Here is a 16,854-nt window from a genome sequence, read left to right as displayed (position 1 = left end):
GTAGTGTTTTTGCGGACATTACTGTAGTATTTACTGCAGTGGTTTTGTTTTGACATCGAAGTGGAGGCTTTCTCCTTCAGGAACCTACTGGAGAAATACTAAAATATTTCATTCTCCATAACAGGTAGGTAGGTAGGACTGGGGTCTGAACGGATGGTTCAGAGCTTCTGCTCTTTTCTAGAACCTGTAGAGAACACAATACATGAGCTGTGCTCGAATACCCATACTAACATACTGTATACTACATACTTAATGAGTATATACTGCATACCATATACTATTAGTTCATTTTTAGTATACTGTAAATGAACAGTAGGCTTTCAGTTGAGCGTACTAGCTCTTCGCCTGTCTACCGGAAGTTGATGCTGTTGCTATGCAACCTCTTGTTAGCTAGTTAGCATAACACATGACTAGTTAGACATTTTACGACATTGGGTGTGTTCATTCAATGTGGAGTGCCAGAGTGCGCTCGTTAATTCAGAGCCTTGTCAGATTGTCCGTTTGTTAAATTCAGGGCGTTTCTCTCTCGGAGCGCACACTGGACGCTCTGGCCCAGGAGTTGGGTTGATTTGAGCGTTCTGACCTTACAACGGCAGTCAAGCACCCAAGCTAACATTGGCTAGCTTGCTAGCTACTTCCAGACACAAATGAGACCACTCTGACCATTTTACTCGCCCTAGCAGAGCTGGTTAGGCAGTTTTCATGTTATCCAGAGCGTTGGTGACTGCAACTGTGCTGCTGGCAACAATTTAATTACGCTTTTTTGCCAACGGTTACTGACACTGGCCATATTCAACTGGTGTTGAGCACTTGTAAATTCATTATTCTGCACTCTGGTACACTCAGACGAGAGTGCTCTGAAATCGGAGTAGATGGCCAGAGTGAATTTACGAAAGCACCCGAATGTCTGTTGAGAACGCACAACGACTATACCATTTAGCTAAACTAAGAATGATGGGAATAATCAAGTCAATAAACATTGGGTAGTTAGATAGTTAATATACTGGCAAGTTTGATGTATAACGACTAACGTTAGGTAGCTAGCTAACATACCGCTACATAATTATAATATGTAATATGTTATGTGGTTTATAAGGACAGCGTAGCTAACAAATTGTCAGCCAACATAACGTGTAAGGTAACTTATTTGAAAAGTCATTACTTTATTACATTGCATTTTCTTAACATTTGTCCTAATTAGTTAAAGCAGTGAATTTGTATCAGCTCTCGTTGGACTTCGGCTGCATATTTTCCTCCGTTTTCTTCAAATCTGAAAACGATGTGAAGCCACACCCATTTCCGTAGAATTGCATTATGGGCCCTAAATTACAGAAATAGTGTCCTCTGCGTGTATACTTCATGTTTTGGCAAATGTAGTACGACATCCGGGAACTTTTGGCATACTAACTATAACCATACTATGACCAATATGCATACTATACACTCAACTCACGTCAGAAATAGTACGGTTAGTGCCGTTAGTGTGAGTACTCGAACACAGCTATGGGCTAGACTTGGCATGTAGGTTTTCCGCATGGGTGCCACAAATTGCAATATTGGGGAGGGAAATGGGCATTACTGTCGTATTTACTACACTGGGTTTTTTTCTTCTGGATAATATTGTAGTATTTACTGTAGTATTCTACAGTATACTACAACATTCTATAGTAAGTACTACACATGATCGATGGATAGTACAGTGAGTGTACAAAACATTAAGAAGACCTGCTAGTTCCATGACACAGACTGGCTTGATTAATCCAGGTGAAAGCTATGATCCCTTACTGATGTCACTTGTTAAATCCACTTCCATCAGTGTAGATGAAGGGGAGGAGACAGGTTAAAGAATGAATTTTAAGCCTTGGGACACTTGAGACGTGGATTGTGTATGTGTGCCATTCAAAGGGTGAATGGACAAGACAAAAGAGTGCCTTTGAACAGGGTATGGTTATAGGTGCCAGGTGCACTGGTTTGAGTGTGTCAAGAACTGCAACGCTGCTGGGTTTTTCACACTCAACAGTTTCCCAAAGGACATCCAGCCAACTTGATAAAACTGTTGGAAGCATTGGAGTCAACATGGGCCAGCATCCCTGTGGAACGCTTTTGACACCTTGTAGTCCATGTCCTGATGAATCGATCCTGTTCTGAGGGCAAAAGTGGGCGCAACTAAATATTAGGAAGTTGTTGCTAATGGTTTGTACACTCAGTGTAGTATTCTACAGTATACTACAGTTTATTATATGATCCTAAACTGTAGTCTTTTTTCATGTGGGCTGTCTTCTCTCAGACACAAATCAAGTCTCTGACCACCTTCATTACTCAGACTGAGTTAGGATCTACTGTGGTCCCGTGTGTCTCAATTGGTAGAGCATGGCACTTGCAACGCCAGGGTTGTGGGTTCAATTCCCACGGGGGGACCAGGGTTCAATTCCCACGGGGGGACCAGGATGGATATGTATGAACTTTCCAATTTGTAAGTCGCTCTGGATAAGAGCGTCTGCTAAATGACTTTAATGTCAATGTACTGTGGCCACCATTAGTTCTTACTGTATATAGAGGGTTAAATATCAGTACGTACACTTTTAGAAAAAAAGGTGCTATCTAGAACCTAAAGGGTTCTTCAGCTGTCCTCATAGGAGAACCCTTTGAAGAACCCTTTTGGGTTTCAAGTAAAAACCTTTTAAATTCCCTGTAGAACCCTTTCCACAGAGGGTTCTACATGGTACCCAAAAGAGTTCTACCTGAAACCAGAAATGGTTATCCTATGGGGACAGCCAAATAATCCTTTTGGAACTCGCTTTTTTTAAAGACGGTAGCTCATAGATGTACGTAAACGTATTCAGACATTCAATGGAGGAAAATATAAAACAAAATGTAAGACGTGCACAGGCCAACATCCCGTGGCCATTAGCTCTCTCAGAGTCAATCTCAGTATGTTTCTGATTCCGTAAAAATCCAATTAACAGAGCAGTAGTGACTTTGATGTTGTTTTACCTCTGCTCACATCTTCTCTGGCGGGATGGGAGACAGGCTTTGACTTGGCTGTCACCAGCCTCTCACTCACTGCTAGATGTGCTATGTATTATAATGAAGTGATTTAGGCCGGAATGCAGTGAATGAATGATATATCCGAAAATGCTGTCCGCACTGAACCCAAATTAGAATTGCTCATGGTGGGGAGCGAGGACTGAGGGGAGAGGAAAGGGAAAAGGGGGGCCATGGGGGGGGGGGGGTTGAGATTAAACAGCTTTAAAGATAGATGACGTATAAGTGTTGCTGATGTCACTGGAGCAGACCAGGGGGTTGTGTTCAGCTTCAACATGATGAGTGATGAATTGATCATCGCTATGACATATCTATTTCCATTTACTTTCATTGGATTTTTTACTATTTTTGTGTTTAACTGTAAGGGATAAATAGTGTCACACACAGTTTGTACCCCATTTTATGCCCCTGGGTAGAAGTAAAAGTGATAGAACATTGTCCATCATGCTGTCAATAGTGAATGGAGAACTATTCCACCACCAAGTGCTAAACAGAAATCCATGAATGCCAATGTTTAGGCTACATCAAGATGTCATCTCTCACACTGTTTAGCTGCAGCATATGGGCCAGTCAAAGTGACACAGAAAATGGGTGTCATTTTGACCCTCTTTGGATGTTTGTCAGTCCCCCTCCGAGCACTGTGGCTCATTGGCTAACCCTTTCTCTCATTTCTCAATAACATTGGAGAGCTGTCAGGTTGTAAAAATCAATCTGGCACATGGACATGTTTTTCAAAAGCAGGTCATTAAACCGCAGCTATTTAAGCCAATCAGCAGCCAAACAGATAGTGTTTTGTTGCTTCATTCTCCTGTACTTAAGAGTCTAAATCGCTGGGGATAGGTTTGACCCATGACCTCTACATCACCCACCAATCAGAGAAGGCAAAGAGGGATATGGTTGATGCTCAAACTGGGAGTAGCAGTAGGTGTAGGTATTACACTACCATTATCCACTTCAAATACTCATTGGAATTCACATTTTTAGCTCTGGGATACCACTATTCAAGTTGTTCAACTGAACATCCTGTTTTCTTGGTATAATCTGTACATGGGGTGTTACCATAGAAATCCTGTAAATAATAGAACTACTGGTATCTATGTTACAACTACTCCATTCTACCTATTCAATTTCTATGGTCTCATCACAATGGGAACACTGGTTGTGTCTAAAATGGCACCCTATTCCCCATATAGTGCATTACTTCTGACCAAAGCCCTATGAGCCCTGGTCAAAAGTAGTGCACTATATAGGCAAAGGGTACTATTTCAGAAACAGGCAATGACTGATCCATCCTCACCAGGTTCCGTTGTTATGATGGTTAGCCTATCAGCATCCCCAGCAGATTCTGTTGTTATGATGGTTAGCCTATCAGCATCACCAGCAGGCTCAGTTGTTATGATGGTTAGCCTATCAGCATCACCAGCAGGCTCAGTTGTTATGATGGTTAGCCTATCAGCATCACCAGCAGGTTCAGTTGTTATGATGGTTAGCCTATCAGCATCACCAGCATGCCCTGGGCTGTTTCTACGTCAGCAACACCCTCCCCCCCACACACCCACACACACTACGTCAGCAACACCTACCTATGCCACCACAGCTTCCGTTCAGCCTGTCAGAGAGCAGCAGCACTGACGCAGCATCTCATTATGTAACAGCAAGTTAGGGAAGCAAAGCTTTCATCACCCATGAGAGACTTCACTTCTTTATTTTGCCTTTGAATTATTCAACTGAGCTTGTTAGAGTTATATGGCTTCTTCTCGGTGGATGTGGCAGAGATGAAAGCAGTGGGTCAAATGGGGTATGGTAAACCTTTATGGTGCTCCTGTCTCGTAGTAGATCATGAATAAGGCAGTTATTAACACTCTATTACTAGACCTTAATATGTAGCTCAGTTGGTAGAGCATGGTGCTTGTAACCCCAGGGTAGTGGGTTTGATTCCCTGGACCACCCATGTGTTAAATGTTTGCAGGCAACACCAAGTCACTTTGGATAAAAGCATCTGCTAAATGGCATATATTATTATATATTACAATCAGTAAGGTGTTCATAAGGGTTCACATTCCAGATTTGCATAGTTTATACTATTTTCTTTAAAATTATGAAAGAGTTTTCTGTTTTTGTACATTTTTAATGGTTTGAGAAAGAAGGGAAGGAAAACAGTTAATTTATCTGTCTGTCTGTCTGTCTGTCTGTGTGCCTGTCTTTCTGTGTCTGTCTGTCTGTCTGTCTGTCTGTCTGTCTGTCTATGTGTCTGTCTATCAGTCAGTGTGTGTGTGTGTGTGTGTGTGTGTGTGTCTGCCTGTCTGTCTGTCTGTCTGTCTGTCTGTCTGTCTGTCTGTGTGCCTGTCTTTCTGTGTCTGTCTGTCTGTCTGTCTGTCTGTGTGCCTGTCTTTCTGTGTCTGTCTGTCTGTCTGTCTGTCTGTCTGTCTGTCTGTCTGTCTATGTGTCTGTCTATCAGTCAGTGTGTGTGTGTGTGTGTGTGTGTGTGTGTCTGCCTGTCTGTCTGTCTGTCTGTCTGTCTGTCTGTCTGTCTGTCTGTGTGCCTGTCTTTCTGTGTCTGTCTGTCTGTGTCTGTCTGTCTGTCTGTCTGTCTGTCTGTCTGTCTATGTGTCTGTCTGTCTATCAGTCAGTGTGTGTGTGTGTGTGTGTGTGTGTGTGTGTGTGTGTGTGTGTGTGTGTGTGTGTGTGTGTGTGTGTGTGTGTGTGTGTGTGTGTGTGTGTCTGCCTGCCAGTATGTGTGTGGGTTTTGACGTGTCAGTGCCAGTTAAGACCCAGACCTGTGTTATGTTTGTGAAGGCTTTATGAGTGCTGGGTGGAGTGACATGTTTACGAGACAGCTTCCCTGTTTGACGTGGGCTGAACTGCACGGATGCTGACATAAAAGTGCACAGAGGAATCTCTCCATCTCCCACAGCTCAACAGCTTTACAACCACATCTATGTCTTCCTGACTGGCAGACTAGCATCCCGGGGAGGGTTGGGATCAAACACCATGCCAGTTATACACCACCTGATACACTCCATTGATTTAGTAATGCATAGCTTTAGGAGCTGATTTCCCAGACAGAGTAGACTTAGTCCTAGACTAGAAAAGCACTAGTCCTAGGCTAGAAAAATGCTCCATTTAGCATGTTTTTAGTCCAGAATAGACTTAATCTTTGTCTGGAAAACCAGACCTTAGTTTTCACCATGGCCTGTCCACCATCCACTTTAGTAATGGGTCTCCCTTTTTTTCATGATGGAATGGTTGAACCGCTCCATAGAGTCAGTTTAAGCTCTACACTCTTAGATACAAATAGTTAATCAGCTGTCCCCATAGGACAACCCTTTTTGGTTCAAGGTAGAACCCTTTTTGGTTCCAGGTAGAACTATTTTGGGTTCTATGTAGAACCCTCTGTGGAAGGTGTTCTACTTGGAACTCAAAATGGTTCTACCTGGTACCAAAAAGGGTCCTTCAAAGGGTTCTCCTATAAGGATAGCCAAATAACCCTTTTTGGTTCTAGATAGAACCCTTTCTGGTTCTAGACAGCACATTGGGGCGGCAGGGTAGCCTAGTGGTTAGAGCGTTGGACTAGTAACCGAAAGGTTGCAAGTTCAAATCCCCGAGCTGACAAGGTACAAATCTGTCGTTCTGCCCCTGAACAGGCAGTTAACCCACTGTTCCTAGGCCGTCATTGAAAATAATAATTTGTTCTTAACTGACTTGCCTAGTTAAATAAAATAAAAAATAAAATAAAATTGACTTTATTTCTCTCTCCAGTACAAACAAGTGGAGCAGTACATGTCTTTCCACAAGCTGCCATCCGACTTCCGACAGAAAATCCATGACTATTATGAGCACCGGTACCAGGGGAAGATGTTTGATGAAGACAGCATCCTGGAGGAACTGAACGAACCACTCAGAGAGGTGGGTCTCTTGAGTTCCTACCTAAACAGGCACGCCATGAACACACACACACAACTATTTAAAAACATTTCAAGAGTTTCATTCCAAAACGCTATATATCCATTTTCAGAAATGCTGGGAAATTAGCTTTTATTGTTGAAAGAAATTATGAAGGAGATTGGTGTGTTTTTTCTCTATCTAATCATGGCATGGTTTAATGACAGACATGTATTTGTTTAAAATCCATCAGTTGATGGTTTTATTTCAGAGAGACATATAATCATGTTTTTTTTGTTGCAAAATGCTATATATCCGCCTCACTCTCAGAAAAATAAGTAGTACTGCTAGGTTTTACACAGTCAAATGTACAAATAACTACATTTTTATAAAGAAATGTAGAAATGCTAAATGTATGACATCAATATAAAACATTTATATATGCTTATATTTCTAGCTCCAACACTGCAATAATACCTGTCGTTACTAAACAATACACACAAATCCCCCAAATTCTAAGAAAGGAAGGAAGAAATATAGAAATGTTACAACGATATTATAAATACAATCATTTGAGACCTGTATGTGTAACATTTACATGTGACATTTGAGTCATTTAGCAGTTGCTCTTATCCAGAGCGACTTACTGTAAGTGCATTCATACACAGGTCAAATATACAGAATACAAACATTCCATTCCAGCTAACCAATGGTATAGCATTTAGCAAAAAAACATTTTCATACACATCGAATATCTTATTAATACATTTTTTAAATATTTTACACACACATGAATGTACCCATAAGCAATCATTTCAAAATAAAAACATACATGTGAATAATTGGTGGATATAACGTTTTTGAAATATTTTACTAACCAACTTTGTCTATCCAATCATCAGGAAATTGTCAATTTCAACTGCCGTAAGCTGGTGGCGTCCATGCCGCTGTTCGCCAACGCAGAGCCCAACTTTGTGACAGCCATGTTGATCATGCTCCGCTTCGAGGTCTTCCAGCCTCGTGATTACATCATCAGAGAGGGCACCATCGGCAAGAAGATGTACTTTATCCAGCACGGAGTCTGTAACGTCATCACCAAGGGAACCCTGGGAATGAAACTCTCTGATGGCTCTTACTTTGGAGGTATGGGCCTGAACCACAATACATACAGACTTTCATTTAATTCAGCGAACAATTAATATTTAGACATAATGTAACGGCTCTCATTTGTAGAAGGAGACCAAGGCGCAGCGTGGTGGGCGTACATCGTCTTTTTATTGATGACACCAAAACAAAATAACAAAGACAGAAAAACTAAAGCGCACAGTTCTGTCAGGCTCAGATACTAAACAGAAAACAAGATCCCACAAAACCCAAAAGGAAAATGACAACTTCTATATGATCCCCAATCAGAGACCAAGATAGACAGCTGCCTCTGATTGGGAACCACACTCGGCCAAAAACAAAGAAATAGAAAACATAGACTTTCCCACCCGAGTCACACCCTGACCTAACCAAACATAGAGAAGAATAAGGATCTCTAAGGTCAGGGCGTGACACATAATGAGATCACTGAAGTATTCTGGAGCAGAATACCCACTGCTTTGTGGGTTTTCATGTGTCCCTCGGCTTTGAAAACTAGCACAACTTTATTGGAAGTGTACCACAATCCCAAACAACTGGTAGTGAAACAGATAATGGGTGGTTTCTACGGTATATTTTACAGATAATGAAATAGAACATGAATATATTGTTTCTCTGAGACATTTTGCTCTATCTCTGTGTTTCCTGACCCTGTCTCCCTCTATCAGAGATCTGTTTGCTGACGCGGGGTCGGCGTACGGCCAGCGTCAGAGCGGAGACGTACTGCCGTCTCTACTCCCTGTCTGTGGACAACTTTAATGAGGTGCTAGAGGAGTACCCCATGATGAGACGGGCCTTTGAGACCGTGGCCATCGACCGACTGGACCGCATAGGTACTGAAGAGAGCTCTGGGCCCTGTACTAATGCACCTTCCTCACTCCCTGCCTTAGAGTAATCACTGATCTGACAGTAGTAGATCCGTGAACTTTCAACAATCCATTTGAGTTAGATCAGTGATTACTTCCCAAGGGAACTAAGAAAGAAGGATGCATTTTAAAGTAGTCAAATAGGGCCCAAGTTGTACTTGCTTCTCTTCCTAGAAAGAGAACAATAAACTGCCTGTGTGATAGTAGTTTCCGCGCTAGTGGTACCCAGGTGGCTCCACAGATGCTGCATTCCCCACTGTTTGCCAGACACAACAGTGGTCCAATCAATAGGGACTGGGCCAGATATATCAAGTGGTTGCACCTGTTATTTTCACAGGGGAGTAGAGGATAAAAGCAGGCTTCGGGCGTGACACTGTCTTTATTGAGAATTCATCTTCACATCTTACCCTAATATTACGTATTGATATCACATAAACACATCTTTATTTGACCTTTTATGTTGGACTTCCTCTTAGAAATAGCAGATGCAATCTTATCTATGAAAGATAACTCTAGCCCGAGCATTGAGCTGAGTTATGGTGTTGCTTCAGCATGCTCTATACAGGACAAAGGAAAGACTCACCCATTTTGAATGCTATTTAGTTATTTAGTTATCTATGTGCAATATTCATTATATAATGCAAAACTTGTCATACAGGCTCTATTTCTGCCTGCTTAAACGACAATAGCTCAGGAACACACGAAAACATTAAATGACCCTGGAATCGATAAAACATTGCTCAGAGATGCATAAAAATGATATAACATTCAAAATGGGTGACTCTTTCCTTTAATTGATGAAGTGACACTGTGACCCTCTTGTTGTCAGTATTTTCCTGTAGCATTGTTCTTGCCAAAACAATATACCTAGTTTGAAGGATGGAAAATACTGTCAGTGTTCCTCCTCCTCCTCCCTGTTCTCCTCTTCCTCTACCTCATCATGTTCTACTTTTATCCTCCTCCTCACTCCTCCTCACTCCTCCTCCTCCTCACATCACAGGCAAGAAGAACTCCATTCTGATGCACAAAGTGCAGCACGACCTCAACTCCGGCGTCTTCAACAACCATGAGAATGAGATGATCCAGGAGATTGTTAAGTACGACCGTGAGATGGTCAAACTGGTGGACCTCCAGAGACCCCGCACCATGTCCATGACATCCTCCGTCCCTGGGGGCATGTTCTCCCCCGCAGGCCCATCCGGGGTCGGGGCCCTCGCCAGCCTCCAGCAGGCTGTGGCCATGAGCTTCTGCCCCCAGGGGATGGGGCCGATGGGGGGAATGGGGATGCCGGGGATGGGGCCGATGGGTATGCCGATGGGGATGGGGATGGTGCCAGGTCCGATGGGGCCAGGTCCGATGGGGCCAGGTCCGATGGGGCCAGGGTCAGCGTCTGGGTCAGGGTCAGGGACGCTGCAGTCCCCCCGCATGTTGCGGAGGTTCCAGGTGGTCCATAGCCTGTCACAGAGCCCTGTTTCCGCATCTCCTCTCCAGTCCCAGCCACCACAGATGGCTCATGCAACAGGAGTGTTTGGGTCGGCTATTTCCAGCCCACCAGTTCAGAGCCCTCTGGCGCATCCAGGACGGACATTCCAGTACATGGGGGGAGCGGGGCCGTCTGGGTCTCAGCTGTCCCTGGTGCAGCACCACGTTCCCAGCCCCACGCACACCATCCAGAGGCCCTCCTCACACAAAAGCACCCACTCGCTCCACTCAGGCACCCTGAGCCAAGACGCCCGTGTCCTCTCCGCCTCCCAGCTCTCCCTCCCTCAGGATGGAACCCCTCCTGCCGGCCCCAGCCCTCCCCAATCTACCCACCCATCCACCCACGCCTCCTCCACCTCCATCGGCCCCCCTCAGCCCACTCACCCCAGCCAGCCTGGGCCCTCTGGGGTGGGGGTCCAGGTTGGGGGGAGACCCGCGGGAGTTCCACAGCGGGTGGCCTTCGCCTCCACTCCTCCCCCAGGAGGAGCACCCGGGATGGGGGCGGCTGCAGCGGCGGCTGGGTCGGGGCTCCCGGCCTCTGGAGCTCCTAAGAAGGATTCGATCGTTAGCATACCAGAGTTAGACTCAGCCCGGAACCGGCTGTCTTCCAACTTGTGACCCTATGAGAGCTGCAGGAGAGAGGCCTTCTTCACATGGGTGAATCTAAACGTCTGTTTATCTCTGTCTGGATGACCTGACTGGTCGGCTTCCTTACTGACCTGGCTGGCTTCATATGGGCCACACCGTCAGTCATTCTAACTGAATGTCCTGTGTGTCGGTCGGAGTCAACAAAGAGGAGAGAGGAACTCTTTGGCTCATGTGACTTGGAGAGTCGAAACAATTAAACTAGTTTAACAAAGGTGGGACTGGACTATTCTACTATGCCAGCACCTGTAGTCTTAGTATCACCCCTTACACTCTGCTTCCAAACACCTATATTGCTGTCTTTATTGTAAAGATATTGAGAAACAACATAATTAATGTAACTGTTGCATACTGTGTAGAATCCATACAATGCAATCTAGCAGGAGCTGGACTTAAAAACGCAAAATCAGGGACTTGAATCAGATGACAATGATGACATTTTACGCTTTCAGAATGTGTTTTTAGGTCCTTTTTTTCTGTAAACGCTGTTGTAGCAAAATAAATACATTTCATATTGTTTAAAATAGTAGTGAAGGTAGTGTTTTAGACCGCTGGTCGATCTTACATCGATGTGTAAATAGTTAGAATAGTAAAAAAAAATACCGAAAGGTAATATCTTCATTGTAACTACTCCAAACCAAAGTTGAGCTTAAACACAAAGTTTGGTTGTGTCTGTATCAACTAAAAAAGAAATATAGAAGAAAATGCCATTTATTCAATTGCCTTGATTCCAAGTTTAGAAGCCATATATTTGATTTGATTTGTGTGTGTGTGTGTGTGTGTGTGTGTGTGTGTGTGTGTGTGTGTGTGTGTGTGTGTGTGTGTGTGTGTGTGTGTGTGTGTGTGTGTGTGTGTGTGTGTGTGTGTGTGTGTGTGTGTGTGTGTGTGTGTGTGTGTGTGTGTGTGTGTGTGTGTGTGTGTGTGTGTGAGTTGGTATGCATGTTTTTGGTTCCATTCTGTTTTTCCAAGAGAGCTGACTCGTGTACTCATATCTTTACACTGCGTTGTCAGGCCTGGTTGTTTGGATTTGCTGGCAATGGCACAGGCAATATTTCCCAGCTTCTCTGTCCAACTAAATGTGTCTGGAAAGATATCCACTTGTCATGTCAGCAGAAATATACTGATCGTGACCCTGGAGGCAAAAATCTGAGCTTTATCAAAAAGAACCATCGCAAACAACCCATACTGTATACTTGCTTGTTTTCGTCCAGGTTTATTGATTAATACATGCAATATAATTCTGCAATACTTTTACCCCGCCTATATATTTAAATATATATATAACATGTATATACATATGCTGTACAGGTATCTAATTTCTTTCTTTTTACTGTGAAACCTTAAAGAATCCAGCAGCTGCCGTGGCTTCACATGTTGTGTTATTGTAATCCAGTGACCACGTTGTTATCTTAACCAAAAATGTCAGAGGAAGTGAGTGGATGTAATTATTTTGTGGTTCAAATGAGGCAAACTGGTTTCAAACTGGTTCAGGGTCCCCCGAGGATTCCGGAATGGAGTTATGGAAATCAACTCCCCCAAACTATCACTTTAAAGTCCATTTAAAGTAATATTGTATGTTGTAAAGAAAGACTAACTAATTGACAGAATGCATGCCAATAGGAAATGTTGTGGGGTAGAGTAAAGTATGTCTTCACCTGTGTGTTTTTGGTGTTGTATGTATATTGAGCAAGTGATACAGCTCCTTCGAATCTCAAACTCTACGAATGTCTGTACGAAAATTATTTATTCTTCAGCAATCCTATTTAGTTCTCAAAATTCATGGTTGTGGCGGGTTGTGACATTGATTATAAATATTCTAATGATTCTAATCCTGGTGTACTTCAAAGCCTTCTCTTGCTGAATGTATGCCATATGAGGGGGAAGACAGCTAATCAGAAATAAACTGCCATGTAAATACAAGGACCGAAATTATTCTGGGTGACGATGCGAAGGGAGATTGTGTCGCTGAATGTTTGTGCGATGTTTCTTAGGTTTATTGCTTCTCTGGTCTGGGTGTGTTCTTTATGGAAACTGTGTGTTACCCCATTCTCTGTTCTATGACAAGACAATACACTTTTTTAAATGATTGGATGTAGGACAGAGAGTTGAAACCATTTTCAGTTTGTCACTGAGAACTGACTCGTTGGTTCACAGCAAAATTGAGCTCAACATTAAGCAGATTGTGTCACATTATGAGCCTTTAATGGAAAGGGAAATCACAGCTTCAGTCTTTTACAACGGTCACATCTGGTTAACCTAATAATATCCTGGGAGAAAATTGGCAGCTGAGTCGTCGTACCATTTCTGACTTTTGAAGCTTTGAACTTTCATGATGATGGACATTTCACTCAGGTTTACCACCTTTCCGGAAAGATATACAGATCTGATATCTTAATTTGATCCCACTGTTGTCGCAGAGAATATTCCTGGGCAACAGGAAATGCAAATTGTGGTGTATTCAAGGTTTAAAAAGACTTCTAAAATTTGTCATTTCCACTTTAAAATTTCAGACACAATTTTCCCTAACGAAAAACACCTACAAAAAATCCATTAATTATAATACACATAATAATTACAATTTTGTGCTGCTGAAGGATTATTTTCCTGCTGTGAGAAGCAGGGTCAAATTAAGATCCCACGTCTGTATGGTTTTATTGATCCCTTATTGGTTCACTATTGATTTTACCTAAATTTCACATCAATTCTGGATCACTCGATAACAATTATTATTATATAAGTTTATCACTTATATTCTGAGCCACATATCAAAACCTAATGCTTTGAGCCTATCATTTTTAACTATCACGTCACATATTTTAAGTCAGATCATAGTCCCCAACATATTACTATAATGACTGCTTGTTTTCTCCCATGGCAAAATGCCTATACAATTATGAATGAGTTAAGTCTAAATGAGTGAACTCCAGGTGTGCGCTTCAATGCTGTGTCATTGCAATCAATTGGTCCTCTTACCTATTCCTTGTATGTGCTAAAACCCGAGTTTGCCGTGCTAAGCTAGCTGCTATAAGGACTGTGCTGATATTATTTGTAAAGATTTGAATGATTGTCCACAGTCAGTGAAAAAAAGAAGGGCAGAGAAAAAACTGCTATGTTCAGGCAATATCATCTCTGTGTCAGTGCAAGAGTTGCCATGCACCCAGCATGACTCTTGATCAATGGATGACACCTCAGTGAATTTGACAAGCTCTTTCTTGAATCCCTTGCATCTGTTATGTATAAGAAGGTGTTATGCAGGTTTTAAGATAGCGTATTCAAGTAAAGTCTTACTGGTCATTTACTGTTGCTTTTGTTCTCTGTGAAAAAGAAACTTGCAATGGAATGCAAGTGAGATTCCCCACATATGCTTGAAACCAACCAACGATTATTGAGAGACGGTTATCTCAGTTTAAAATCTCAAATTTTTGCCGTACCAGATATGAAAGATATTAAGGGTACTGAATACCTTAGTGTTGATGTCTTAGCATATCAGTGTATTTTATGTTTCTGTTTCGATAAGTATTTTTTGTTTGTTTGTTTTGTTGTTGTTCTTGTTTTTGTTTACAGTTTGCCCCAATGCACATGGACAGCATATACTGTACCTTGTATATCTAGTTTCCACAGTCTCTTTTTGTGGTATGTACATGCTTGTAGAAATGCAAATATGTGTTTTTATTTTCAACTTGCAATATATGTACAAATGTTAGCTAAAGATTAGTACTGCTGAATTAAAATGACAATGTCAGTATATATCAATTTCCCTGGTTTGGGAAACACAAAATTACACATTTTTGTTGGTTTGAGCCTTCAAACACCATGTGCGCTGTACTCTACTCATCTACTGTATGTGTGACATACACAGAGTTATGGAGGCACATTGTCGTGTTTGTACCACAATCTGGTGTAATCCAAACATTTTCTACAATGAGAGGGTGAACTCAAAACAAGCTTTTTCGTGGAGTTTACGCAGTCTAGATATCACCTCAGACAACAAACAGTGTTTGTGGACAACTGAACTCAAATCAAGAATCATTCAAGTGAAAATGGACACCCCAAAACTGTTCATCTGAAGACCAAGGAAGCAGCAGCAGTACCAAGCTTGATTACTGTTTCTCATATCTGTCTGACTAACCAATGTATTTGCTTCTGACCTAGAGGGGATGTTTGGTTGATAATTCCTTGTGGGACCTTCAAATCTAGACATTTCTGTGTAACCAACTACAATGATTTAAAATGTCAACTAGTCTGACAATTATTATACCTTAGTGTTGTAGCTACTGTGGCCTGCTTATCTAAGCCTTCTCTCTGCTTTAGGACTCTCTGTATAGTGTGTGTGTGTGTGTGTGTGTGTGTGTGTGTGTGTGTGTGTGTGTGTGTGTGTGTGTGTGTGTGTGTGTGTGTGTGTGTGTGTGTGTGTGTGTGTGTGTGTGTGTGTGTGTGTGTGTGTGTGTGTGTGTGTGTGTGTGTGTGTGTGTGTGTGTACCTGTGCCTTTCCTTCTACATTGTTGGTCCCACTTGAGAACACCAAGCTAGGTCTTCAGGCCCACTCAAGCAGAAACAGACACAATTGCAATCTGAGAGCTGCCATCTGAAAAAGCAGTTTATTTTGGAATCTTTTGACAAAAGAGATTCTACATCACTGCAGCTAGCCTTCCTAACAGTGGTTCCAGTACAAAGGTTCTCAGAACTCAAGTGGAATTCTATGTTCCAGCCACTGTGGGTTTATCCTCATCTGGCAATGAAAAAACTAAACAAATTTCTCTCGTTGTCACTCAGTGTTTGTCGTTCCCCATTGAGGTTGTCTTAAAGCCCCTCAGGCTCAGCTTGTGTTTGGGTCTGTACGGGTTAAAGTACTTTAACGCTCCACTGAACTCCATACTGTACTCTGTCTGAGCTGGTATCTAGCTGTCCAACCCCAAACTGACCCCTAAACCCTACTCCTAAGTACTTCACATATCGTGAATATCTGCAAGAAGTGGATAGATGTACTCAATATGGTAATAGCTCCACTCTTTCCTTTGGACGGGGTACGGGGTATACGGCTGTCCTACACTCTCTCTCAGCTGGTCCAAAACTCAGAGCCAGGCTCTGCTCTCTCTCAATAAGCTGGTCTGTCGGTCGGTGGAAATGTTGTTAAAGCGTTCCTAACAAAATGAGTCATTGTTGTGCAATAAAAAGATGAGCGCATTGGCAGTCATGTCCCTTCATTGATTCGTGTGTTCATATTCTGGGTATACCTGACAACTTTTTCATTCTGACAATGGTAAGTTACACACTTCACTTAAAGTGTTTTTCAACTGTTGGGGGTGGTCACGTTATCTCTCCGTTATCTCTACAGGCTAATAGGGTCCAAAATTACTTACAGTTAATATCTCAATGAATACCAGTGGAAGAACACACAGGGGCACAGTTAACCACCACAGGAGGCTGGTGGCACCTTAATTGGGGAGGACGAGCTCGTGGTAATGACTGGAGGGGAATGGAATGGAATGGTATCAATACATCAAACACGTGGTTTCCATGTTTGATGCCATTCCATTTGCTCCATTCCAGCCATTACTATGAGCCGTCCTCCCCTCAGCAGCCTTCACAGTCAGCCTCCTACTATAGGTGTTTGAATTTAAAACCATTGCTGTGAAAAAATGTTTTGTAGATGACAGCTACAGTACACATACAGACGGAACAATTGTGTGGCCTTTGATTTGCTGTTACAAAACAGATGCAAACAGGCACACAGACCCAGTTAATCACAGAGGCGTCTGTCTCTTTCCTCTCTGCCTCAATAGAAAATCTC

The 16,854-nt window shown here is 42.5% G+C and overlaps 1 protein-coding gene across 2 annotated transcripts in view; it reads left to right on the top strand.

Moving 5' to 3' along the window:
• The window catches only part of LOC129813961 (potassium/sodium hyperpolarization-activated cyclic nucleotide-gated channel 2-like), a 65,996-nt gene extending 49,749 nt beyond the window's left edge, over positions 1-16,247 (top strand). For both annotated transcript variants that reach the window (XM_055866635.1, XM_055866636.1), the window contains 4 exons: positions 6,805-6,951; positions 7,830-8,070; positions 8,739-8,903; positions 9,937-16,247. In XM_055866635.1, the coding sequence (XP_055722610.1) occupies positions 6,805-6,951; positions 7,830-8,070; positions 8,739-8,903; positions 9,937-11,036 (1,653 nt within the window). In that variant the 3' untranslated portion in view covers positions 11,037-16,247. The remainder of the gene's footprint in view (positions 1-6,804; positions 6,952-7,829; positions 8,071-8,738; positions 8,904-9,936) is intronic.
• The last annotated feature ends 607 nt before the right edge of the window (positions 16,248-16,854 follow it).

This window comes from Salvelinus fontinalis, chromosome 17, assembly GCF_029448725.1.
Source record: "Salvelinus fontinalis isolate EN_2023a chromosome 17, ASM2944872v1, whole genome shotgun sequence".
NCBI classification, from domain to species: Eukaryota; Metazoa; Chordata; class Actinopteri; order Salmoniformes; family Salmonidae; genus Salvelinus; species Salvelinus fontinalis.
Note: the sequence above shows the minus strand (reverse complement) of the source record. Positions and strands in the feature narration are given on the sequence as shown.